The sequence below is a fragment of the Electrophorus electricus genome, chromosome 2 (genome assembly GCF_013358815.1).
Source record: "Electrophorus electricus isolate fEleEle1 chromosome 2, fEleEle1.pri, whole genome shotgun sequence".
Lineage (NCBI taxonomy): Eukaryota > Metazoa > Chordata > Actinopteri > Gymnotiformes > Gymnotidae > Electrophorus > Electrophorus electricus.
The window spans coordinates 28231655-28259559 of NC_049536.1; the positions used below are offsets into that span (position 1 = coordinate 28231655).

Consider the following 27905-nt stretch of genomic DNA (forward strand, 5'->3'; position numbering starts at 1 on the left):
AACACTCAACAGCCACTCCAGAAACCTGCCACAAGTCAAAAGCTTTTTATAACGCTAATGGTCTGTAGAATCCATCCAACCGCCAGCCGATACGGTAGCCTGTGGGCCAAGCTGCCATGATTTATGAATAAGCCTCAGTCCACCATTGTGTTTCGAGCCTAAAACACTCCGCACACACAGGGCAAGATTCCCCTTCTAAAAGGTTGCTACTAACAAACCTCAGTCCAGTACTTCAAGCCTAAAACAAGTTTTATCAGCAAAATACTGGCTTACTTCAAAAGATCTTAGAATGTTAAAGAGTCAAGATGAAGAAATACTGTAGAACACCACACGTAGTTCAAACTTGGGTCTGTGAACTCTTGCGCTTTAAGTTTTGATCTACCCACACCATTATGCAAATCTGCATTCCCAGAGAACTTTTGAGGTGGTCCCAGTACAATGACTGGTGTGGTGTTTTCAGAAAGCTCATCTTTCTAAAAAGAATTGCATAATGTAAATGCCTAAACACTAATTACACTGTATTATTACATATAATTATTAAGGTTTTCTGACCCTAACAGTGGTGGTGTTTAACACATAGCATACTTTATTTAGCCTTTATTTGTAGGTTGTTACAGAATCATAACCAAAGAACCAGTCAACTCATAATAATGCAACACTAGTAACAGTCATTTTTAGAAACTGATGTAATTAAAGCTCATTGAATTGAAAATTGATTAAAAAGTCTCATTTGCATGAATGTGTGATCAAAGCACACATGCAGAATAGTCACTTTGTGCTGATGCACGCAAACAGAGCCAACCCTGCCAGAGTAGCTCACAGCTCAACCCCAAGCCCTGCTGAACAGTTTCATAGCTCAGTGGAGCACAACATTAGAGTCTTTTTCTGCTGTTTTTCCCACACTCTGTGTTTGGTCCTTTGCTACTCTGATGAATGGGTCATCACTGTGGGAGTGGCACGTCTTCATGGACACACACGGGTTGTAGTGTGTCAAACGGGTAAAACACACAGGTACTGTAGGTCTGGTCCACAGTCAACTCCTTGGATGGCCCACATACTCTCTCTCCTGGGATGGACTGTACACTCTCTCTCTCTCTTTCTCTCGCTAGCTCTCCTGGGACAGGCCATGCACTCTGTGTGGATGTCACACTGCATGACTGAAGGTTAACCATTTGCAAATGTCACAGAGAGACTCAATCATGTACCACCCAACCACAAGCATGGAGTCCAAGTAACACACACACGCTTGCATGTACATACATATGCAGAAGCACGTGTATATGCACGCACGTGCAAACCCACACATGCTCACACTTGCACATACACACAGAAATTTGCTTACACTTGCACAAACACAAACACACACGCTTGAACACACATTCACATGCACAAAGACACACACAAACATACCAACCCCCCCAGCTACAAGGAAGTCGATTGAATTTCCGATGTCCAATTCAGGCAAAATCCAAAACAACACAGAAAGCACAACCTACTAAAGACATAAGCACAGAATCAGGACAGGTCAGACTTAACATGAGCACTCAGCTAGCCTGATCAAAGGCTATGGCCAGGGTGTGCAAGTGTGAGAGCTGCTCTGGTGAAGACCACACCCCAGACACATGCTCAGAGAACTCAGGTTCTGGCTCAGCTACAGTATAGGATCAGAGTTGGCACTTCACATCCAGTTCCCGTGATTCACACACACACACACACACAAACAGACATCACACCTGAGGCTAATACACCACTGCTTTAAAAGTAGTGATCTTTATCCTTTAGACCTTTACTAGCAGTCTTTCAGAAGGGGAATCTCGCCCTGTGTGTGCGGAGTGTTTTAGGCTCCAAACACGACAGTGGACTGAGGCTTGTTCATAAATCACAGCAGCTTGGCCCACAGGCTGCCGTATCGGCTGGCGGTTGGATGGATTCTACAGACCATTAGCGTTATAAAAAGCTTTTGACTTGTGGCAGGTTTCTGGAGTGGCTGTTGAGTGTTGCTGTTTGGTGATTCGCTGCTCTCCGTGTACAGCACGCCGCCAGCTCCCTAATGAAGCCGTACCCTTGGATATCGCTTACACTGTCAGATGCTTATAGAACCACAGGCTGTGGTCCACCAAGGAACCGCACACGGGGATCCGCTAGAAGATATTTGTCCTCTAGATGAGTTGAAATGACTGTAAACATCCTGCCACGTACAGTTATTAGAACATCCCACAGGCAAATGAGAAGACCATTTCCCTCTGAAATCTTCACCAAGAGTTTTTCATTTGCTCTTGGAGACTGGTGTTTTTCTGTTAGTCACAAATAGGTTGTAAAGTACAGTTGACTAATAACATTGATAGCCAGTCCTTACTGGTCTATTCCCTGGCCTAATTCTGGGTTGTTTATATAAGCCAGTTTCAACTGTGAATGGGTCATTATATAATAAACAATCGCTCTGATCTAGAGGGTAGGTTATTTACAAGAATGCTTGATTCTGAATGTCTTTCAATTGTCCCAACAGAAGGTCACTAGGACTAAACAGTGTCCAGGGACAGTATTTTCACAGCATGACCTCTGCGCCAATAACAGCATAATAAGAGTTAGCGTTAAGCCTCTTTTCCACTGCAGGGATGAACGGTTCTGAGTGTAGTCAGTAAACATTCCGTGTGTGTTTCCACATGAACATGACTGGAACATAACAGTGGCTCAATGATGTAGGGATTCACTGATTGGTTCTACACAAATGGAGGTATTCATGAGTTTATTCATATGAGTCAATAATTCTGATAATATATGAGTCTATTCATAGCAGTCTGATAATATACATCTATTCATGAGTGTCTGTTTGTATACATGAGCCTGTCCTCATTAGGACAGGGTCCTCATTCACATGTTCTGGTCTGACCTGATTAATCTCAGCTGATTGGTTAATTATAAAGGCTAGTCAGATCTGACTGAAGCCAGTATAACACTGGTTTGTGCCATGGCTGTCCCACCCTGGAGTCTGAGGCCCCGGTCTTCTGACGGACTCCAGAACATTACATTTTCTGCTGGTTCCAACTCTGATGTCCCACAGTTGATCCATCCAAGCCCTGCGTTCAGTAGACACTGGTGAGCTTGACCCAGTGGGCTGGAGGTAGGCCATTCCTGAACCTGAAGATAGTGGTTCACCTGAGCAGGTAGGAGGGCACCAGCACCAAGGTCACAGGTTCAGATCCCAGCAAGCATGTGTGTCCTCTTACTGATAAATGTGTCCATGGCTCTGGAGAAGGGTGTCTGCTGAGTAATGGAAATAGTATAGCTGCTCGTTAAACACAGGTGGAACTCCTTTAGTCCAGGTGACGTTCCTGTGCAGGCAGTTTTATCTGGTCCAGTGGAGATTGCCAACAAAAGGGAGCACACTCATTTGTTATTGTAATTAGGCAGCAGAGAAACAGCAGCTGCATTTTCCACCCAACAGCAGGGTTGTTCTAGTGCTGCAGTGTTAGTTCAGCCTAATGTCTTCTGAGATACAGGCATATGTTCAAGTATTTGAGCTGGCTGTTGAGTTGAGTATATGAGCTGGATTTGAGGCATATGTTTATTTGAGCTGGCTGTTGAGTTGAGTATATGAGTTGGATTTGAGGTATATGTTCAACCATTTGAGCTGGCTGTTGGGTTGAGTATATAAATTGGATTTGTGGCAAATGGTCGAGTATTTGAGCTAGCTGTTAAGTTGAGTAGATCAGTTAGATATCAGTTAGATTTGAGGAATAGGTTCGAGTATTTGAGCTAGCTATTGAGTTGAGTATATGAGTTGGATTTCTTTGGCCCAGAAACATTCACTCTCCTTTTGCACACTCTACCATTTCTCTGAAGTTATCCACGATAACTTATGGATGAGGTGTTCATATTTCATTTAATAGAAAAAACTGTACCAATTTAATTCTCATCAATATTTCATTTCTAGTAAGGCTTTTAAATGCACTCTTGCATGCTGACTGTGTGCTGGTACATTATTTATAACCTTCATGCAAGATCATGTTATATTTAGATTATTCTGCATGGCAAGATAATTACTGAATTCATATGAAAAGGAACTCATCATAATCCTCTGTAACTCCATTCGTCTTTTCTTTGCCATACATCAGCTAATTAACTCACAGGTGTCTGTCTGCATTTGGGCGGGGATTGATGAGTGATGTCTGATTGGTAAATAATTGAGTGTAGTCAGCTGTGCTAGAATCTCTTCCCCCTGTGGAAGACGGGGGAACTGTGGTTCTTTCAGCCGCTTGAATTGGCAACAAACACTTCCAGCACTTGTCTGTGTGACGGAGCAAGACAATTTCCCCATGCCACACTTAACTCTTCTCTTCTCTTTTTCTCTTTTGTGTAGTCACCAGTGTCTCCAAGAGTGGGAGACAGAACAGGGGGTCAGAGCAGATGCAGATTTAACTGAGATTTTAAAGTCAGCCACTTCTGTCTTGAGTGACAGCTGGTGTCTGGTATCGACTCTTCACAGAGTACAGCTCTGTAAACCCTGCCCACCCAGCACAGCACCCACCCACCAACCCAACACTTACCCAGTACAACACCCCCACAGTACAACACCCACCCACCCAAGCCAACACTCACCCAGTACAATGCCCTCCCACAACCCAACACCCACCCAGTGCAACACCCACCAACCCAACACTCACCCAGTACAACACCCGCCAACCCAACACTCACCCAGTACAACACCCCCACAGTACAACACCCACCCACCCAAGCCAACACTCACCCAGTACAATGCCCTCCCACAACCCAACACCCACCCAGTGCAACACCCACCAACCCAACACTCACCCAGTACAACACCCGCCAACCCAACACCCACCCAGTACAACACTCGCCAACCCAACACTCACCCAGTACAACACCCGCCAACCCAACACTCACCCAGTACAACACCCCCACAGTACAACACCCACCCACCCAAGCCAACACTCACCCAGTAAAATGCCCTCCCACCAACCCAACACTCACCCAGTACAACACCCACTAACCCAACACCCACACAGTACTACACTCGCCAACCCAACCATCACCCAGTACAACACCCGCCAACCCAACACCCACCCAGTACAACACCCACCAACCCAGCATAAGTTTATAGTGCACCTGGAATGCCATACAAGGGATCTTTTAGTATTCAGCCCTTTCCAGAGGACATGCAACCAGGCACTGCACACCCCACAATGGTCCAATAATATAACTTTATGCAAATGAAAAGCAAATCCTGCCAGTTTTATTTGTTAGCTCGTGATCAAGCTTAAGAATTCCACTCTAATTCAATGAGGTACCCTTAGATTTCAGCTATCAAGCAACTGTGTCTAATGAAACTGTCCACACATTGAAAAAAATTTATTTAGAATTTTGATTCTAAAATCAGCAGAAAATCAATAAAAATCTAAAATAATTGCAATCAGGTTTCCTCTACAGAGAACAGAGTTATTGTATTTCGTTGTCATGACTACGCAAGTGTTCGGTTAAGAAATACAGATTGTGTGTATTTGTCTTGAAATGCAGGTTCCTTTACACTGAAGTGACACATGTTTAGGTTTCACACAAGCTATCGCTGAATCACATGTTTAGTAAACAAAGCTCTCAATTTCTGATGTCTCCTGCCTCCGCATGCCCACAGCCTCGCTGTACTGGCTGAGGTGCTACCCAGTTTCATCTTAACGCTGCAGTGCTTGGTGTTCTCCAGTCAGAGTAGTTCCACCTCCTGTCAATATTCTGCTTAGGGTAACTCCCACACAATAAAACAAAACCCCTAAACAAGTTTAATTGGTGAATATGAACCTCAGACTTCTTCTGTGCAATCCCGGATGCTCCAAACAAGAGAGCAAGTTTAAATGAATTCTACCCCCAGTCCCTTTGGTCCAGATGCTAATCTCAGTTTATTAAGGTATGCATTTCATTTACCATTTATCAGCCTACAGCGCAAACCACAGAGAATGAATAAGCAAGTATCCAGCACGCAGAACACATTCAGAGACATTATTTCAGAGAGAGAGAGAGAGAGAGAGAGAGACAGAGACAGAGAAAGAGAGAGAGAGAGTCCAGCTGGTGATGCTGACAGGCTCAGTCAAGCTCACTTCTCCAGGTGTAACTGCATGTCTTCAGTAGTGCAAAAGACTCTTGATGTGAAAATGTAGAGAAGTGAGGGCTAATTGTACAGTGGTGCTGGATTCTTTTAGGCCTCTCGCCTGTACAGGCAGACGGCAGGCATCGAGCAGAGGGCTGAACACCAAATGGTATGGAAGAATAAAAAACAGGACACTCCGAGAGAGAGAGAAACAGAGAGAGACAGAGAGAGAGAGAGAGAGAGAGAGAGAGAGAGAGAGAGGGAGAGAGATATTCAGACCAACTCCTCTTACAGCTTCAGATCAGACCCGTTCTTTTGACAGCTACCAGATTATCTTTGGGACAGAAATTATGTACACTGAGAAGACATGTACCAAAGCTTTTGACAAAATAATAATTTTGAAAAAGAGTCGAGGAGAAAGCCAGAGAGACAGAGAGAAACGCAGAGGCAGGAACAGAGGAAGGGGGAGAGAGTTTGTAGATAAATGCAGGAAAAAGTGAAAGAGAGAGAGAAAATAACGTTACATGAAAGAGGAGCTGTACACCCTGTTTGGAAAGGTTTAGATTTCCAGACATATGTGGAATATGTGTCAGCCACAGGACTTCTGTAATGTTTATAACCAATTCGCATGGGACAAGAAATCTCATATAGATTGTAGAGGTGGACATGGCTACTAGATTTACAAGATGCAGTCACACACAAAGAAATCCATGTGTAACAGTCGCAGCTACAAAATGTTATTACAGAATGAAATATCAATAACCCTTAATCTGTCTGGGGCTGTTATGAACCTCGAAACTTGGATTTGGTCTGTTCCTCAGTCACTGTTTAATCCTACACATCTTCTGTGCAAAATGTTCATGGTAACAATAACATTTTTTAACATTAGCAGGTTGCATACATGTGGCAGAATTTAGCTAAAGGTGTCAAGGATGTTCCTCTGATAGGACCTTGGACGAGTAAACGTCGGCATATACAACGCCAGGAAATGTTTCCTCGAGCACTTCCATGTTTGAGGAGAAGCATTAAAACTCCTCCTGTGCTGGATGTGTTGGGATATTTACTGACATGGCAACTTGCATGAGGTTAGAATAACCTGGGGTTATTTTTACCAGTAATTTTATTGTGGGCAAAAACTGCTGGAATCTATAGTGATGTGGGAACTTGCAGTCTGTAAAAATGACAAACATGGTGGATTTGGATGGAACTATTTACATTTACATCATTTGCAGTGGTGGGGATTGAACTGGCAACCTTCCAAGCCCGTCCAAATAGGCCTTTAGTTATAGACACAAAGTCTTGGGCACATGAGGTGTAAACTGTTTTACAAAGTGGGCATTAAGTTTTGTTGGACACCAGAAAGGTAACTATGACAACAGTGCCAAAGCTCTGGGCATTTGTAGTGACCCTGATTTTGTTCCAGCCAGAGCCCAAGTGCAATGTGGCCAGATCTTGCAGGAAGAATCCCAGAGACAGGTCTACACACACACATGAAACCCGCAGGATGGTAAAAGCAGAGCCAGGGCTGCCGGGTTAAGCACCACAGATAAACACCAGGCAGACCTGCCGATACACACTCCTGCTGCAGAAGACGACGCGATAATCAACCCTGCTGTGACTCCTCTTTGAGGCCCAGTGGAGATGACACTGGACTCGACTTTTATCTACCAGATCTATTAAAAGGTGGGGGGGGGGGAAAACAGAGAATAAGACAGAGAAAAGGAGAATAAAGTCCAATCAAGAAAACAAATAAAAAAGACGGATCACAGAGAGGACAGAGACAAAGGAAGAGAGATAATATTAAGAAGCCCTCTTTTCACTGCTGCCCTTCTGTGGGTGACTTATTGGAGGCGCTGGGAGCTGAATGTGGAGTCAGAGAGGAGTCTCACCTTCATCTGGCTCTAAAGAAGACATGCCACAGTATTATTAGATGCATGGCAAGGGACACACACCACACACACACCCTGCAAAAAAACAACAGATGTTCTGTCCTCTGTCTCTTAGGTATAACCAATGAGAGAGAGAGAGAGAGAGAGAGAGAGAGAGAGAGAGATAAAAGACAAAAGCAACTGAGCATAAAGTATGCAGGAACAACTGAGCAACTGAACTTCTAAATCCCCCTAAAACACTTCACAGTATCGTTTATTGATTCCCATGTGTCAGAGTTCTGATAACAAAGAGCTGTTGAGGAGAAGCTGCCTAGTGGTTCCATTTCATCATTTTAGATGCTGAAATTGTAATTTTCTATGGCAGTTTAAGTCTGCATGGCACAGTCATTTTTACCCATGACTAAACAGGAGAGAGGGAACTGGAGTATATCAGGGGCTGGAGAGTCTGTCACTTTGTGTGTGTGTGTGTCTGCGTGTGCGTGTGTGTGTATGTGTATCCGTGCATGTGCGTGTGTGGGTATGTGTATCCGTGCGTGTGTGCGTGTTATCAAGGAATCCAAAATGCTTGCTGGATCTCAACATTCTCTCTGCTGCTGGACAGCCACGGTCAGGAGCACCTTTGAAAAGGGACGTGTGAGATCACTGCTGATCTCTAACAAGGGGAGAGTGACAGAGTAATTTGTGCATGTCAGTGGTAATGGAACCAATTATGACGGCGCTTTAGGGTCATCAGGGTGATTAAGAGGAAACATTTTCTGCCCTCACATACTCAGAAGGCGGGTGCAGAACACCAAATCACCCGCCACAATCGGAGCTGCTTTCATTCAGTCTGCAACCGTTCACTTAGTTTGAGGACTGAGAGCTTAACAAGAATCACAAAGCAGTTTTTAGAGAATCACACATCCTTAAAGATTACATCTGGTGAACGGCAGAACGGACTGTGAGTATTTAAACACCATCGTAATGTGGCAGGTATTTCAAGATACTCAGATTGCGTTGTGTAATGCTAATTAGCAGGGTAATTCCAGAAAATCTACCATCTTATTCACTTATCCATTGCTCTTCTGGGATTCCAGCAGTCAGTTCAAATGGATGTAGGGCTCATTTGCAGTCAGACACTGGGGACACTCAAGGACTTTATGTTCCAGTGGACGTATGAGACCTCCACTGATGTAGACAAGTAACCCAACTTGACCTCACATGCCACATGGTGAATGCTTATCAGCGTTTTCAAGTCCCACATTAACTAAGAAGTGTACAATTATCACATCACAGGAGTCCAAATCGCACGCTGTGTGATGTCAGACACATGTTCCACTGATCCAGAGGAACCAGAGATCTTGGATGGCATCATCTGACCTCCTTCACATCTCCTACACATGTGGCTAAGCTGGTCCCAGCGAGACCCAGAGGCCCAGTGCTGCAGGAAGACTGGGAAAACACATGAAAGTACATCAACCCAGGCAGCTGGTGGAACTGGGAGCTAATGAGAGAGTCTGAGAGGACAGAGCCCTCAGAACAAACCAAAGGAGAAAGAGAGAGAGAGAAAAGATGAAAAAGAAGAAGAATCTGAGAGAGAAACCATTAGAGAGCAACCAGTACATTACGAAGTCATCAAAGGTAGTTCTCTATTTCGTGTAAACATATAGGCTATTACTACAAAATAGATTATTTTACTAGATTATTTGTCTAAACACTAGCACAGATAAACACCAGTTCAGATGAACAGTAACACAGGTAAACACCAGTTCCTATGAACACTAGCACAGATAAACACCAGTTCAGCTGAACACTAGCACAGGTAACCAGCAGTTCAGCTAAAACACCAGTAGTTTTAAACACCAGCACAGCCGAACACTAGCATAGGTAAACACCAGTTCAGCTGAACACTAGCACAGCTGAACACTAGCACAGGTAAACATCATAACTGGTAAATACTGCCAGAAAATCAAAACCAGAACTTAGTACTCAGTATTCCCTTCTAACATTGCTGACAGATGGATCAGATTACACCATCACTTTACAACAATTGTTATTGGCATTTCAAATGTGTGTGCAAAAGACCTCTGAATGCAAAACACCAAATCAGTCCCCTTTGTTTGGGAAAAGCCCTGAAATGGCCCCAGGGCAAAACCATGCCGGAGTGTGTGCTGTCTCCTCTGGGTGTTTGTCTGTTTAGCATTACACTAGTGATCTCACTCCTCCCTCACACTTTGCTCATCTTACACTTGCTCTCTCTCACTCCCTTTCTCTGTCTCCCTCTAAGATCCATGAGATGCAATCTTGAATGTCAGTTATTTCGCCTTTCTGGTTCTTTCCGTGGGGAAAGTGCGTTCTCACCAGAGCCCTTAAACGAGCGGCATAATAAAGCCGCCTGTTTGTAAAACAAAAGACGCTTCTCTCACAGTCTGCTGCTAATGCTGCTGGAATATTTAATCCAGACCTGTTTTTTTTCTTGGATCTGGTTTTCTGCTTTGAGGGCAGAGGATCTTTTTGTGAAATACCTCAGAGATCTGTGATAAAGATGTAAGGGAGAGGGCCAGGCCTTTAACATTTCCTGCTCTCTAAAACCACTGCCCAAGTCCAATCCACCAGGAAATGCAAATATGGTTTTTTGTTTCTTTTGAAAAGCCCTTGTTTCTGAGAATGTTGAACGAGTCTCTTCAGCTGATAAATAACCTACTAGTGGTGGCCTGTCCTGGCTCACACTTATAAGAGTCACGTTTAATGCACTGAGACTGAACCTAGTGAATCAGACAGATAATCAGACAGTTCGCTGTCAGCAGGAAATATTAACAGTATCAGACTCCACTGATCAAGACATGCGTATCGGACCAGAGTGGCACGGGTACGTGGTGTGTCTAGGAGACAGTGGCGTTGGTGAGTGACATAGAAGTAGGCATTATGTGAGTGAATGCTAGTAGAATTGAAACATCTAAATTTTCGAATATAAACAGGTTCCTTCACTAGAACTTTAGAAGTAAAGTTCTTTGCCTGCACAGCTGATGAAGGACCTCTGACCTCTGAAATGTATCTCTGGAAACTCTGTGTACTTCACTACAATGTTGAATATATATGTATATATTGAACTGAACATTCATGTAACACTGGTAGATAGTTAAATTAGATTTAACATGGTAATGGAAGGGCTGTAGTTATTCATTTCAAACACGTGTACATGAGGTGTTGTGGATAAATAAAGGTTTCTAATGAAGTAGATGGTGTATAGGGAACCACCCCCCCACCCGTCGGGCCAGACAGTGTGGAGTTGCAGGGTTTGCAGGGGATGCCTGGGGTGACCCCTGGGGCCTGTAACATAGCAGGCTAATTACCATACAGAACCCAAAGATTGGCTATCCAGGCCCACGTGGGGGGAGGAGCCACGTTTAATCACCGGGGGACCAATTCCGCTGCATTACTTTGCTAAGAGAGCAATTTTCAGTGACACATAGACACCTTCAAGCATGTTCGTCAAGTTGTAAATGAGCGCAGGATGGAAGGTGGTGTGTTTCTGACACATCTGACATATCTGTTCCCTACTTAGCAGTGCCTCCTCACCTCCTCCTGTCTGGCTGTGTCCTCTCCTCTGAGAATGACGTGGGATCTGTAGGGGACCAGCAGTGACTGCATCAGAAGTCTGTGTTAATCATCTTGGCCACATCTCTGCAAAAGCCCCCCAACCACCCCACCCCACCCCCACCCCCACCTGTACTGAGGCGTTTTTCTTCTGTAACCCAGCGCAGTGTATCCATGTGTCCATGTGTCCATGTGTCCAGGCCCAGGAACCAGTCATGAAAGAACCACACTTCTCCAATAATTCACTTTGATATATATATATATATATATATATATATATATATATATATATATATATACATACATGTCTGTAAAGCATTTTTGAGTATGAGAAAGGCACTATATAAATGTAAATAATAATAATAATAATAATACATGTAAACATATAACCATTACAACATATTATAATGTTATATCAACATATTATATAATGATTACTTTGAACTTTGCATTTTCCAGACAGCCCACTTTTCATGCACAGTAGACACTGTAACTCCAGCTGAGATCAAAGGAGTGTCACATCCTGTAGCGTAGTGTGCAATGTCCTGTCATGTGCAGGACATGTAGTCCATCAGCAGAGGGACACATATTAGGGCTGGTGCATTCTGTCTCTAACAGGCCAGAACCAACTGAGTAGGTAATTATCAACATGGAGAAGGTCATGAAGCTCAGAGCAAGACAACAGGAACAGGGTCCTTCTGCACCTATGGGAATCTTTAGGAATGCAGCATGACACTATCAACTTCTACTGATCTCCAGCATCTGATCCCCAACAGCTGATCTCCAGCATCTGATCTCCAAAATCCGATTTCCAGCTTTTGATCTCTGGCATCTGATCTGCAATGAGGTTGTATGCATGTTGGTCTGCTCAAACTGTCTGATTTCTAGTTAGTTACTGAAACTAATTGATTCGACCACCCATGAACACTTATAAAAACATCTTAAACGAGCTGGACTTGTCTCACTCATCTTTACACATCAGCTTGGTTAAGTTTGAAATCCAAAAGTCGCCAAAGGAACTGCAGAACTTTGCATGTTGTTGGCAAAGAATCCTTCTCTATCTGGAAATAACTTCTAAGACTCTGAAACTCTGAGTGAATCTCTGAAATCCAGAATCGCACTGACAGGATCTCCCCTGGGACATGGAGCTGCTGGGAAATCCCAGCAAGCTGGGCACGGAGAGGCCATCCTTCGGCTCTGATGACGGGCCTGGATCAGTCAGAGCCCTGGGAGAGAAGGCACAGCAAACAACAGGTGCGGAAATCTCTCAGGATCAATGAGCATTTACCAGTGGTGCCTTCAGACTGTTTCAAGGCTGTGTTTGATTTAAGATAAAAGCACACACATTGAAGACCGTTACTTGACCTGTGGTCACATTTGGATTTTTACATTTTTTGAGGGTACAGGAGGACTTTGTGAAAGAATTTCATCATGTGTTTTTTTTTTCTTTCTGTCCATCAATCATGTGAATCCACCTGCTCATGGAGGATAATGTATGACAGACATTCAGAACCTGAGATCTGCAGAGAGTGAGAACATTCAGAACCTGAGATCTGCAGAGAGTGAGAATATTCAGAACCTGAGATCCACAGAGAGTGAGAACATTCAGAACCTGAGATCTGCAGAGAATGAGAACATTCAGAACCTGAGATCCATAGAGAGTGAGAACATTCAGAACCTGAGATCCATAAAGAGTGAAAACATTCAGAACTTGAGATCCATAGAGAGTGAGAACATTCAGAACCTGAGATCCATAAAGAGTGAAAACATTCAGAACTTGAGATCCATAGAGAGTGAGAACATTCAGAACCTGAGATCCACAGAGCGATCAAGAACATTCCGGTTTCTTGCTCTGGTTTGGGTGAACAGTGGTCCTACAACTGGCATCATCTGTTTTGAATGTGGTAGAAACACTGTTAGTTTGCCTCAGAAATGATTCAGATAGTGGGGCATATGTGTTCCCATCTTTAATAAGCTTTTAGAACTGTAAAAAAACCCAAAAGGAATGTATGATCTGAAGAGTTCCAGTCTTCACAGTCACATACGGTGTCTTCCTGTGTTTCTCTTTCTCTCTCTCTTTCTCTCTTTTAAGTTAAAGAAGGTCTAAACTATGCAATTCTATGGTAAGAAAGTCTGAATGCTTCACTATTAAAAATAAAACCTTTATTGATTTCTGTCTACATAGAAACATTTGCTTTCTCTCTGATGTTCTTGTTTTGAAGTTCTCGTGTTTGGCTTCCTGTCGTGACTCTAGTTTTCAGTCCAGCAGAGAATGCCCATGGACTTCTCAATGCAAATCAAGCAATTGCAGACTGTTCCTTCTTTAGCTGCTCACCATTCAACTATCCCCCTTAAAACCACACAGCCAGTCGCTAAGAGGTGACCAGCGGCCCTGCAGTAGAGGTGAATGCTGGGACTCGATAATTGTGTCGCTTTGATGAGTTCCTGCGACTGAACAGCACTGAAATGCCTTCAATTTGGATATAAAGGAAGATACTCCAGGAGGCCCCCTAGTGTATGGATGAAGGCAATGCAGGTGGGGGTGGAGGCTAATGCCTCCACATAGCTTATTCCATTTCAAAACAGGAAAATACCAGCCTGTTTGTTGGGATGAAGCGGTTAAATGTCAGTATAGGTAGAGGATGTCTGAAAGCCAAACACAAAGGAGCTTTTTCCCAGCGTGCCGAGTGGAATCGGGTTTCAGCGTGATCTGAGAAAGCTTTCAGCACAACATGTGTGTAATCTGCGGCAATTAGACGTACTTTGCTCCTTCCCACACACACACTGTGATTTTCTTTGACTGTGATTCTTTCTCCAGACCAGTTATCTTTTTTTTCTGCTGTAAATTATCACAGTTTTATGATTCATGTTTTTTTTAGAAGTGAACATGATCAATAAATATCTTCTCTTTTAAAAATAAAATGTTCTGATTTGCTGTACACAGGCTTAATTTGGACCAATTTACTTGTGGCTCAAGGGCAATTTCTCTGTAAAAACAGGTCTGTAAAAAAAGAGGCCCAGAACCATTCAAAACACCCCCCCCCCCCCCCATCTGGACCCTCTGTGAGAAAAAGATGAGACATTCCACTAATGACAAACTCAGAGCTGAACAAAAATGCTAACATCTATAAAAAGCCTCCAACAGTTCTGCTCAAGCACAGATACTAATGCTTCATCATTATTATCTACCACTGGCAACAGAATGCCAGCCGGAGTAATCCGTTTCTGAAGATTAGACCTCTTACCAGGTTACTAAAGATAGTCCTACAGCATCTCTCTACATGCTGGACATAGTCCTGAAGACTAGCTGAAGACTAGCTGAAGACCAGCTGAAGACTAGCTGAAGACCAGCTGAAGACCATCTGAAAACTAACGTTAAACTGAATTGCAGAGGATATGGTGAATGTACATAATGAAAGATTAAAAGGGTTTGGGTGTCCAACACACATTCAGCTGCTGCCAAATCAAAAAAACCCAGAGCAGGTTTGGCAACATTTGGTTATATTTATGAATCATGTTTCATACAGCATTCATATGAAATCCAATTAAATCCCTGTGACTGATTCTAATACCTAGAATGTCTTTATGAAGGCGTGGCATGAGATGTGTGTGAAACTGCGGTGTGATGGCTCCCTGCGTGGGGACTGGTTCAGCTGAAGGGGCAGCACACCAGCTCAGAGCTCTGCGTACCGCTGAGACCACATACGGCCACCGTAATGCAATCATTTCTCTTTCTGCAGCTGCGAACGGCGTCTTATCAAACAGGGCATCACTCAGACCCAGCACAGCACAGCAGTTCCTCAATTCTGCTTCAGACAGATATCTAACCAACATGTGGAGCTGCGTTAGAAGGAAAAGGTCCACAGGAAAAACATTTCCCTCTTGTAGGAATAAGCATTAATACACTCAGGCTTTACATAAACCGAAAAGCTGAAAGGTTCTATGGGTTTTTAAGCACCAACTTTTAAAAGGGATCAGGTGCGAAATATATACGATGTTGAGGTTTGAAATGCTATTGTGGAATGATGGCAATTAGGGAACTGTACAAGTGTGCATTATGGCTCAATCATAGTGAGTGGCAGGTGCCAGGTTATTTTACGCAAAAATACAACAAGAGTAATGCATCTATCAGAGTGCACCTGGACAGTCGGTCTGCATAAACAATAAATGCATATTGACGTACCAGCCACTGCAAGACCCACATTAGAAATGAAAACAAATGGTGGTGATGAGTCAGAAAGGCGATGCTGGCAGTGTCCGGGGTTGAGCGATTAGGGATGAGTTATCTGATACCGGACAGATCCAGGCTAGAATATCGTTTGTTACTGGACGCACCAGAGGTCACTGCTGTTATCCCACACTATGGCATTCAGAGAGGACATCGGCCCAAGGAAACCAGGAGATCCCGGAAAATTCCAGCTTACTGTGCCGAGAGGATTGCGGGTCTCCTTTGAGGGAATTACAGGTGACTGAGAGAGCCAGTGTGCAACACAATGTCTACACTACACATTTCAGATGCACCGAACAGAAAGAGACAGAGTTAAAGCCAGGTGTGCACAGGCTGGCTCTGCTAGTTGCTAAGGTCATCATTCCGAGTGGAATACATCATGTGAAGTACTATGAATGAGTTTTAATATTCAAAATGTAATTTTTTAAAATGCTGTTTGGCATTTTGATTTCCTGGTACCTACAGTGCCTTTAAACTCTACTGCGGTCAGGATTTCTTTCTTACTTGACCTTTAAAGAAATACATTGTGACTTTGTGGTGAAATGCACTTTAAAACCAAAACCGGCTGATAACACACCAGGCGGTTAGCATGGCGGAGGTGCTCCAGCAGGCTGGAGGGTGGAGCTCTGCTCCTCTTTAGCTCTCATGCTTCTGAGGGCCAGCAGGCCAGAAGGTGCTGCTCCTTGGCCTCAGATGAGGGCGCTTTGTTTGAAGAGCTAAACAATCCAGCCCAGCACCCAGATCATGGAGGAGCTCAGGCCCAAAGCACACATGATTTCACTAAGATGCCAATTCTGCGGCAGTCTGGACACTCCAGCTGGGAGCGTGACAGCGCGTCCAAGCGTTAACTGTAAACATGGTCGGCTGGGACACACACGCACATGTGCACACGCACACACACAGACACACAAACACATACACACATACACTCACACACACACACACGCGCACACACACACGCACACACACACTCACACACACACAGCCTGGGGAAGTGCAAAATGTTACACCTCTCAGTCTCGGAAGTGCGCGGTGCGTTCAGGCTGACTCCTGCATGGCGTGCTGCGCGAACGCATCACAAGAAAACTTGGAGACGTTATAACAGAAGGACAGAGCTGACAAAGGTGCCAAAAAGCCTCCTGTAAAAAACCAGCTCACAGCTGACAGTCACAACCATCAGCCAAGCCAGATGTAATAACTCCTTAAGTATGAAATGATCCCTCAGTATAAATGTGTCCTGTGTGTTCAGATTCCTACAGACATGCTCGGAAGAGCAGGATTCCAGCGCCACAGAGATCCATTCCCTCTCCCTTCATCTCCGCTAAACTGAACTCCCATCTCTCAGTACCTGCTCTGTTCCTCTGTACACAGCACTGGTCTCCACTGTACCCACAATGCTTAGCACAAACGTTGCTATGACGCTGCAGGCATGTGCCACGTGTGAGATGTGAGGGTCTATGCGGAGATGATTAATAATTCATAACCAGGCATGCCTCATTCGCATCCTGTCATATCTACTGATTTCAATCTTGTGATAATCCCAAGAATTTAGTATTCGTTGAGAGATTAGTCTGATCTTCAAAGAGAGATTATGGAGGCATGGGTAATGTGTGTGTGTGTGTGTGTGTGTGTTCAGAGTCCAGAAAGGTGAGCAGAGGGACAGGATTAAAATGGCCTTCTGTGCACAAAAGGAAACACACTTGTCACAAAACAGAAACACCTTCGGTCTGAAGAGAAGACTGACTCTGAAGAGGGCAGTCAATGCAGGTGAATTAAAAGCTAAAGGTGATTTCTCTTATCAAAAACTATTAAAGTAAGGTGGCAGTTTGAATCAGTGCTGAGTGTAAACAGCAAACAGCAAACAGAAATTCCTGCCTAAAAGTGAATGTTTGTGAAAAAGTTCACAAAAAAAAATTGTTAATTTTAATATTTTCACTTTTCAAGCTTTACTCAAGAAGCTGCGCAGAGAATAGCCCTGGAAATAAATCATTTCAGGGAGGAAACAAGCGCCATCTTTCCTGGCAGAAGCCTGAGAGATTAAAGACCCAAATCAGATTTCACTGTTCTGCAAAACTGGAGCAAAACCTGCAAAAAGCTATCTTACATCTGACGACTGCAGCCAGACCCATAAATCTGCACCCAGGCATCCCAGGAAGTAATTATTTACCCCTTGCTTTGAGGACTGGGCTCGGATTACTGTATACATCATTACGTGTGATTACATTCTCTGTGGAGAAGCCCAGAGACAGATAATCTCCTGTAGAGCATACAGGACAAGGCCAACAGTCACCACATCTTGACATTATCTGAGGAGGTTGATGTTTCTGGTGTCATCTGTTGTGAGTATCTTAGGTTTGCGGAGATGTGTAGTGGAGTGGAGTGGGGTGGGGTGGGGTGGAATGGCATGGGGTAGAGTGGGGTAATTCTTCCCATGTTATCCAGAGGTTACAGACAGAGAATAACAGGACAGAGCAGAGCCCAGGTACACCACCTGGCCCAGACCACAAGGGCCTCAAACACAAACCCTCCCTCAGAAGTGTGGGATGGGAATGACTTCAGACATCGACCCCTTACCCCTTCTGACAGGGTAGAGGCCAGGGAGGAGGAGTCGGGAGCAAGCCCCGCCTACCTGTTTTCCATGAATAGCGTCTGTCTTTGGTGGAGGTCTGGTCTGCCCGCACCTGGACAACCAGGAGACACAGGGACATGAGCAGGAAGCCTCCAGCACACCCACGAACTCCACGGCTGCCAGAGCTGCCTCCCAGAATCCAAGTCCAACACATGTCCTGTCTGTCCTCTTAGACCTAAAGGGGAGGACAGAAGCCAGTTACCCCACACTGGGAAGATAAACACAGACACACTGAACAGCCACACAAGGTTTGACTGGGTGTTACTTTGGGTGAGGAGGCTGATGGTTTATATTGGCACATATCATCTTGTTTAATGCCAGTGCCTATAAGTTGCTGGTCATTGTCCTGATCTCAGGGTCTCCTGCTAAAGATGTGGAGATGTTTCTCGGTTCCTTCAGAAGTAGGTAAACACATCTGAGCTCACTGGACGATCGGGGCACTTCCAACCTTGAAATAACATGGTATTAACAGGTTTTATTGCCCCTGACCTCTGCCTTCATGATATATCGTGTGTGTGTGTGTGTGTGTGTGTGTGTGTGTGTGTGTGTGCGCGCGTATGTGTGTGTATGTGTGTATATGTGTGCGCCGCACATGTGTGTGCGAGTGAGCATGTGTGTGCATGCATGAGTGCCTATGCATGTGTGAACACATGCGTGTGTGTGTGCGTGCGTATGTGTGTATGTGCGTGCATGTGTGCATATGTGCATGTGCGCGTGTGTGCATATGTGTGCGTGTGTGTGAAAGCGCCACGCATGTGTGTGCACGCATGCGTGAATGCTTGTGCATGTGTGAGTGCATGTGTGTGCAACTGCGTGCGTGTGTGTGTGTGTGTGTGTGTGTGTGTGTATGTGTGTGTGTTTGAGTAGAAATCTTAATGAGCATCTGATTCACAAACAAAACTCAGTATTGTTACTGCAAAACCTTTGAACCCCCACTCATGCTGCCATGGACACTTTACTGTGCCTTGTTGAAATTGCAAAATTGGCTGTTGTTGAATATATGTGTGTGTGTGTGTGTGTGTGTGTGTGTGTGTGTGTGTGTGCGTGTGTGTGCCCGTGTGCGCTTGCATGCAAGCGCCTATATTTTATATCTCGCTGCGAGTGATAAAAATCAACACACCCTCCAATAGAAGAACAGCAATGGAGTGTAGCAAAGTTATTCCTTTCACACATAATAAACCTCTCGGTTGATAGCTGGAATGGGAGAGTAAGTCATTGTAAATGCCTTTCCCACACAGTCGAGGGTTATTCACGGAGAGCTCTCACCAGAAGGAGGTCCAGGCAGCCAGAAGCATCACTGTACCTCTGATGAGAGCCAATTTCACACACACCAGTACACTGCCGCATTATCTAAATTACGTTTCTGATAGATTCCCTCCTCTTTACGAGAGGCGCACAATGCATCATGAAGCTCTCTGGACAGCGAGTCACAGATTCCTATATTGATGGATGAATAACGATTAAACCTAATCCCCAATGTCCCAATTGGTTTTTGGTTGATTTCATTTGGGAAAATTAGATTTTTATCTCAACGCTTCAGCAGTGTTTCAGAAATCGGATTTGAAAGGGAGACGGCAGGAAGAGTTGAGAGAAAGGGGCCATCTTATAATGCTGCTTCTCCAAGAAAGTGTCAGATATATATATTTATATTTAAAAAACAACATTTAGAAACTTTGCTCACATTTAAAATGTGATTCAAACAAGGCACCGAGCCTCCACTGTCTGTCTGTTGCCCAGCACACCAGCGCTGTGTAGGGGACTGTGTGGGGACTGTAGGGCTGTGTAGGGGACTGTATAGGGGGGGACTGCGTGGGGACTGTGTGGGGACTGTAGACTAGTGTAGGAGACTGTGTGGGGACTGTAGGGCTGTGTAGGGGACTGTGTGTGGAATGTAGGTCTGTGTAGGGGACTGTGTGGGGACTGTAGGGCTGTGTAGGGAACTGTGTGGGGACTGTAGGGCTGTGTAGGGGACTGTAGGGCTGTGTAGGAGACTGTGTGGGGACTGTAGGGCTGTGTAGGGGACTGTAGGGCTGTGTAGGAGACTGTGTGGGGACTGTAGGGCTGTGTAGGGGACTGTATAGGGGACTGAGTGGGGACTGTGTGGGGACTGTAGACTTGTGTAGGAGACTGTGGGGACTGTAGGGCTGTGTAGGGGACTGTGTGGGGACTGTAGGGCTGTGTAGGGGACTGTGTGGGGACTGTAGGACTGTGTAGGAGACTGTGTGGAGACTGTAGGGCTGTTTAGGGGACTGTGTGGGGACTGTAGGGCTGTTTAGGGGACTGTGTGGGGACTGTGTAGGGGACTATGTAGGGGACTGTGTAGGGACTGTAAGGCTGTGTAGGAGACAGTGCGGGACTGTAGGGCTGTGTGGGGACTGTCTGGGGACTGTAGGGCTGTGTAGGGGACTGTATAGGGGACTGTGTGGGGACTGTGTGGGGACAGTAGGGCTGTGTAGGGGACTGTGTGGGGACTGTAGGGCTGTGTAGGAGACTGTGTGGGGACTGTAGGGCTGTGTAGGGAACTGTGTGGGAACTGTAGGGCTGTGTAGGAGACTGTGTAGGGACTGTAAGGCTGTGTAGGAGACTGTGTGGGGACTGTAGGGTTGTGTAGAGGACTGTGTAGGGGACTGTGTGGGGACTGTGTGGTGACTGTAGGGTTGTGTAGAGGACTGTGTAGGGGACTGTGTAGGGACTGTAAGGCTGTGTAGGAGACAGTGTGGGGACTGTAGGGGACTGTGTAGGGACTGTAAGGCTGTGTAGGAGACAGTGTGGGGACTGAGGGTTGTGTAGGGGACTGTGCAGGGACTGTAAGGCTGTGTAGGGGACTGTGTAGGGGACTGTGTAGGGACTGTAAGGCTGTGTAGGAGACAGTGTGGGGACTGAGGGTTGTGTAGGGGACTGTGCAGGGACTGTAAGGCTGTGTAGGGGACTGTGTAGGGGACTGTGTAGGGACTGTAAGGCTGTGTAGGAGACAGTGTGGGGACTGTAGGATTGTGTAGGGGACTGTAGGGGACTGTGCAGGGACTGTAAGGCTGTGTAGGGGACTGTGTAGGGGACTGTGTAGGGACTGTAAGGCTGTGTAGGAGACAGTGTGGGGACTGTAGGGCTGTGTAGGGGACTGTGTGGGGACTGTAGGGTTGTGTAGGGGACTGTGTAAGGACTGTAAGCCTGTGTAGGGGACTGTGTAGGGACTGTAAGGCTGTGTAGGAGACAGTGTGGGGACTGTAGGGTTGTGTAGGGGACTGTGTAAGGCCTGTAAGGCTGTGTAAGAGACAGTGTGGGGACTGTAGGGTTGTGTAGGGGACTGTGCAGGGACTGTAAGGCTGTGTAGGAGACAGTGTGGGGACTGTAGGGCTGTGTAGGGGACTGTGTAGCCAGGCTGGTGTTTAAGCCACAGTTCTTAAACTCCAGGTCCAACACACTCCTCACTCCCGTTACCTAGGGCCCAGGTGTGATGACAGAGTGGACCGTTACGTGATCACATTTTACGGGTATTACGACAGATATGACTGAAGCAAAGCTGTTTCTGAAGATTAATTATCACTGTACAGAATCCCATCTGAGATGCCACTAGTGCCCACATGCTGTGTTTGACACCCAGAGGTGTGCAGCTCCTGTCTCTCATCCCTCTGCTTCTTAGAGGAGCGTAGCACACTCAAAAGGGACACAGTGTGGACTGTAGCACACTCAAAAGGGACACAGTGTGGACTGTAGCACACTCAAAAGGGACACAGCGTGGACTGTAGCACACTCAGAAGGGACACAGCGTGGACTGTAGCACACTCAGAAAGGACACAGCCTGGACTGTAGCACATTCAGAAGGGACAAAGCCCGGACTGTAGCACACTCAGAAGGGACACAGTGTGGACTGTAGCACACTCAGAAAGGACACAGCCTGGACTGTAGCACATTCAGAAGGGACAAAGCCCGGACTGTAGCACACTCAGAAGGGACACAGCGTGGACTGTGGCACACTCAGAAGGGACAGAGTGTGAAGTGTATGAAGGGAATGTGCATTCTAGTGTCTCTAGTGTGGGAACCACAGGAAAGCATACAGGCTCAGGAGGAGCATGCCTGGACTTGACCAAAAAAAGAATCACACACACACACACACACACATGTGCGACAAGCACCCCTACCGATTTGAAGGTATTCTGCATTAATACAAACTCAAATACACAAACACCCACAGCAACAACAAACAAATTGACGTCTCACTGATGTCTGCAGCCTGGATGCACTAAAGGTAAGATACAGTTTATCAAAGATTCCCACCTCACGGCAGCAGCCAGAGCTCCAAGGGATGACGGATCGAGTCTGCAACGTCTTTGCACGCTCCCGGCAGTGAGGGTTTGGGGAATAGTAAAACCGATGCTAACGCTCCTGTGTGTGTGTGTGTGTGTGTGTGTGTGTGTGCGTCTTGCGTCTCTCGTATGAGCTATCCTAGAAATCTGACGTGTCAAAGTCCTGAGGTTCTTTTTTTCAGAATAACTAGGTCGAACAAGGCTGGCGGGCATGGCTAGATGGCAGAGTGCAGAGCCCAGAGGCAAGCAGAACACCACGGCAACGCGCCACGGCAACGCAACGCTCTCCTCACCACTGACATTTCAGCAGAGATGCTTGCCTGTTGCAGCAGTCTCTCACAGAGCTGGAACAGGAATTCTGCTTAACATTCTGAATAATGATTACCAGAACACCACTCCCACACACACACACACACACACACACACTCCTCACTGGAGGACGGTGCACCTGGGAACCCCATTTACAAACAGGTGTGCTAGATAATTAATTTTTAATTATATGCTTCCTCCCACAAAACTCTTCTGAGGCTCCTCTTATGCCCACAGGGACGCAGTCTGAGCAAACCAGCGTCCGTCCTATGCCCCCCAACCATCTCAGCAGGATGCAGGTCCAGATGAGGAATTGGAGACGCTTAGGCCCTGTGAGGACAGATGAGGAGTTGAAGACTCTTGGTCCCTGTAGCGTAGACACCTCCCTTTTCTCGTCTCCAGTACAGTATCTTATCCACTCGGCACAGAGCTGCCAGCCAGGCCTGGACCATTTCTCAGCAATTTTGAGCTGCTGATTAAAATATGTGAGCAGAGCAGCTCTCCAAATAAGAAACCCTTCACTGGGACCCCACAGAAACTCAGAAACTCACAGAAGCCCAGAGTAACCTGCAGTAAACTGCAGTAATCTACGGTAACCTGCAGTAACCCACGGTAACTCACAGTAACCCATGGTAACCCGCAGTAAACCCACGGTAACCCGCGGTATCCCACAGTAACCTGCAGCTGTAGAAACTCTGGGTTAACACGTCCAGTGTGATTGGCTACAGGCCTGTGGGGGGCCTGATGGGAGGTCTTTCTTTTCTGAGCCTCAACACAGCTAGTTATTGCAAAATAAAAGCATTCAGAACGAAGAAAAACACATAATGTGCTGCACTGTGCAGTGGTGTCCATTCTGCAGTAAGGCTGTCGCCTCCGGCTGGAACACAGGCACTGAACAACAAGGCTAATTTCAATAATGAACATATACGTTACTATAATACACTTTAGGAACAAAGGACTTAAATAAAAAAAAACAGAAATAATAACCCCACCATAACCACAGCACAGCTACAACCCAACCATAGCACAGGACCTGGAGCTCACTGAATTTGAGGTGCTACCCAGGATATGCTCATATCTGCATGCCTGTCCCTGTCTGACGACACCGCAAAGGCAGAGACGGTTAAACGAACGTATTTGGCCAGACATTAAGAGTGATGAGTTCTCCTTAAACAGTGAGACATGTCAAATCACTACAGCACTTCCTTCTAATAGGCTCAGTGCGCTATTGCCTTCCACTGTTAAATGACAGCAAACTAGCCCACTGACACAAAATGGCCACCATCCTTCTTCATTACACACTCCTGTCAGCCAGCGAAATGTCCTAGAGAAGTGTTGATTGGGGAAGATCTTTCTCCAGCGCTCCAGGTTATATCCGTCACCAGCGCACGCCCAGGAATGCCAGCCTATCGGGCAATTAGGGTGGTGCACAGGACGGCACAGGAAGATACCTGAAGGGTGAGTGTGGGAGTCATCCCTTTAGCCGTGACGGGGGGCGCGCGGTGGGGTGTCTGGCCCTGCCGGGATGCTTCAGGAAAGTGAGGCCTCGTCAGGGAGCTGCCTCTGACACACGCCTCGTCTGTAGTGCAACACGCAGTGGGTCCACACCCCGGAAAGAGCAGAGCAGGAGAGATGGGCTGTCACACCATCGCTGACCGGGGGTTGGATGACCCCATGGAGATCGCTGGATCGAATATCTGCCCCCTACCCGGTGCAATTCCTCTCAGAAAGAGGGTCTCAGTGCCAATGCACCTGAGAAAGGGGGGGGGGGGGGGGGCAGAGAGAGAGAGAGAGAGAGAGAGAGAGAGAGAGAGAGAGAGAGAGAGAGAGAAGGAGAGAAGGTGAAAGTGAAAGAGAGGGAGGGAAGGAGGGAGGCAAGGAGGAAGGGAGACAAAATGGAGAAAGAAAGGAGAGAAAGAGAAAGAAAGGAGAGAAAGAGAAAGGATATTATCAAGAACAGAAATGTAGCCTCCTTCAGAACAGAATATGACATTAGTTTCAATGTACTGCCCCATTTCTGTGTTTTATCACATAAAGAAAAATCACAGTGGGTTTTATGGGCTTGCACACAGCTATCTATTATGTGAGACCCCAGAGTGAGGGGTGATGACATTCTGGGAAACAGCACAATCTGTGAACTTCAAAGACATGAATCACACCCTACACCCTGCGCCGAACCATAATGAGTCACAGGCACAAAAAGTCCAGGAATAAAACACCTAAAGTAGATGAAAAATCCAGCGATCCAACAGAAGGTTTGATTGAATGGCACTTTTTTTTAACAGAGCGTTGCGCGTCTATGGTACATATGGACATCTGCAGCATATCAGGCAAATAAGCGCTTTGCTGCTGTTAGCTGGATGGGCGAAAAGAATGAGAAACTGAATTTGTTGCCTCGAAAGATGGGAATGTTCACTGTGTCATTTGCCACATCTGGAGGATTTTTTTGTCTGGAAGCTTGTGGAGAGACTCTCACTTCAGAAATTCCAGATGAGATTTTGAGGATTATTGTGACAGTTTATCAGTTGTCCTTCATTACAGATAAAAAGGCCCGACCACAAAGCTCGGTGGTGTTGTGTGTGTTCTCTCCTCCTGGCTGACACTCAGTGATTACCTGTCAACACTGTCTCTGCACCAGAGGCCACGGCGGAGACCAGCCCAGCCCTGGGAGCTCCTCCCGCTCCACCCGCTCCACCCGCTCCTCCACCTCCAGCCTCAACTCTATTAACACCCGCGTGCCCTTCTCTCATCCTCTCTTCCTCTCTCTGTGACTCTCTCCTCTATTGACTTTGAGCTCTGTGCAGTCTCTCCCCCAACACTCTCACTCCCCCCTCATGCTCTCTCTCTCTCTCTCTCTCTCTCTCTCTCTCTCTCTCCCTCTCTCTCCCTCTCTCTCTCTCTCACTCCCCCCCCCCCTCTCTCTCTCTCTCTCTCTCCATGACTTTTATGTCCACACAACAGTGACCAAAATGGCCACCAGGAGCTTCAGGCATTTCACTGGGGTGCACCGAAAGGAAAAAATATATAGAAAAGAAAAAGAAAAAGAACAAAGGAGATTAAACTAAAAAGCAAAAGGTGGATGGATTGTGTGTAAGCCAGACATCATGGGGTTGGAGATCTCCCAGGTCCCGTCTGGATATGATGCATCCCAGCAGAGGAATCAGTGCAGATCTCAGCGGCCTCCATCTTGGATGGAGCAACGCTTGGTCTAAGATCTGACAGAGGCAGTGGGAAAATAACACTAAGCCCTTCAGAGATGTTTCCTTCTTAACTAGACCTCCAGCCTTCATTTCGTAATGTATTAGGAAAAATAACAGTATTATTAGTAAATGAAAGGATTGCAGTATTGTAAGCTGACATGTTTTAAATGTGAAAAGTTGTCTGGTTATTGGGCATTCCTCTTTGTCCATTTGTAAGGTGCACAAGGGTGAATTACTCTTGTAATCGTCAGCATTGCTCATATGTCATTAACAAAAAGCAAATATAAGTGCCAGGATAGGACAGGTACAACAGAAAATTTAAATAATATAATTAAAATACCAGCCTAGCCATGGGGCTTCCTATGGTGTGTGTAAATACACACACACACACACACACACACACACACACACACACTACTCCCTCCTACGAGAAATGCAAGTCTGCGCTTTACAACTTCCTTGTGTCTCTCAGCAAGGCCACACCCACATATTTCAGCAAGGCCACACCCACATTTCTCAGCAGGTTTTCACTGGGCTTCACACTTCCTCTCACAGCAGGGGGTTCCTTTCACTACGGGAACCTTCATGATATCAGTCCACTTCTGACACCATTTGTAGAGTAGGCAGTGGACAGTGACCAATCTTGGCTTCAAAACCAGGTTTTCCAGAAGATACACATGTGCTCTGCTCACCATAAAAAAACAAAACTCTCTGTGACGAAAAAGGACTGATCTACACTCTCAGGCTTCAGAAATTTCAATGAAGCTAGCTTTAACTTCAGAACCCCATGGAATGAATGTTGTGATTTAAACATCTACTACTTTGAACATAAACTAGTTTCTCAGAGAACTTCAGAAGCACTTTGCTTGCACAGCTAATGAAGGACCTTTCTACAGAATGTCCTGTTCATTTGTGAACACTGTGTACACTGAACATTTTACAACATTTACATTTGTTTACCTACAGTACACTGTAGTTACTCCCTGGAATCTACATGGCTGAACTAATATCAAATGAGCCAGCTGACAGCAACTACGCGCCTGCGGCTAACAGTAGACAGGGACCCCATGAAGGACCCCAACAAGGGCCAAACACCATCCAACTACAGACTAGTAACCTGCCTGTCACAACATGGAAACTCCAGTCTGGAACACTGAACACCAAGCTGAACGAACATATGTGCAGGTATACGATCACTGGACCACCTACTGACATAGAGCACCACCTACTGACATATAACACCACCTACTGACATATAGCGCTATCCAGCAGGACTGCAAGACCAGATTGACCAACCTAAACATTGCCTAAATTAACTACAAGCACATGGCTCAGTGCCACATACCTGGACACTCAAATGCCCAGAACTGTATAACGTCAGTAAGTGTGACATCCTCAGTAAGAGTGGGAACAGGTACAAATTCAGGTGAACTGCCATCAGCCTCCTCCTGTACACGGACAATATTAAACTGTACACCAGGATGGAAAGGAACACCGACTGACTTATCTGTTGGGCCAGGACCTAGATCAAGGACACAGGAATGGTAACTGAGATGGAGAGGTGTGCTTGGCTGAAGGCAAATGAGGAAACGTGATGCTGACAGAGGGAAGTGAAATCTGTATATCAGACCTCTATATCAGAACGGTATATCAGTACTTGGAATTCACTAATC

General features: G+C 45.8%; 1 protein-coding gene across 5 annotated transcripts in view; it reads right to left on the bottom strand.

Moving 5' to 3' along the window:
- thsd7ba (thrombospondin, type I, domain containing 7Ba) overlaps positions 1-27905 on the bottom strand; it is a 144300-nt gene that overhangs the window by 90516 nt on the left and 25879 nt on the right. For all 5 annotated transcript variants that reach the window (XM_035523605.1, XM_035523603.1, XM_035523604.1 and 2 more), the window contains 2 exons: positions 24484-24784; positions 18420-18594 (listed from right to left, as the gene is read on the bottom strand). In XM_035523605.1, the coding sequence (XP_035379498.1) occupies positions 18420-18573 (154 nt within the window). In that variant the 5' untranslated portion in view covers positions 18574-18594; positions 24484-24784. The remainder of the gene's footprint in view (positions 1-18419; positions 18595-24483; positions 24785-27905) is intronic.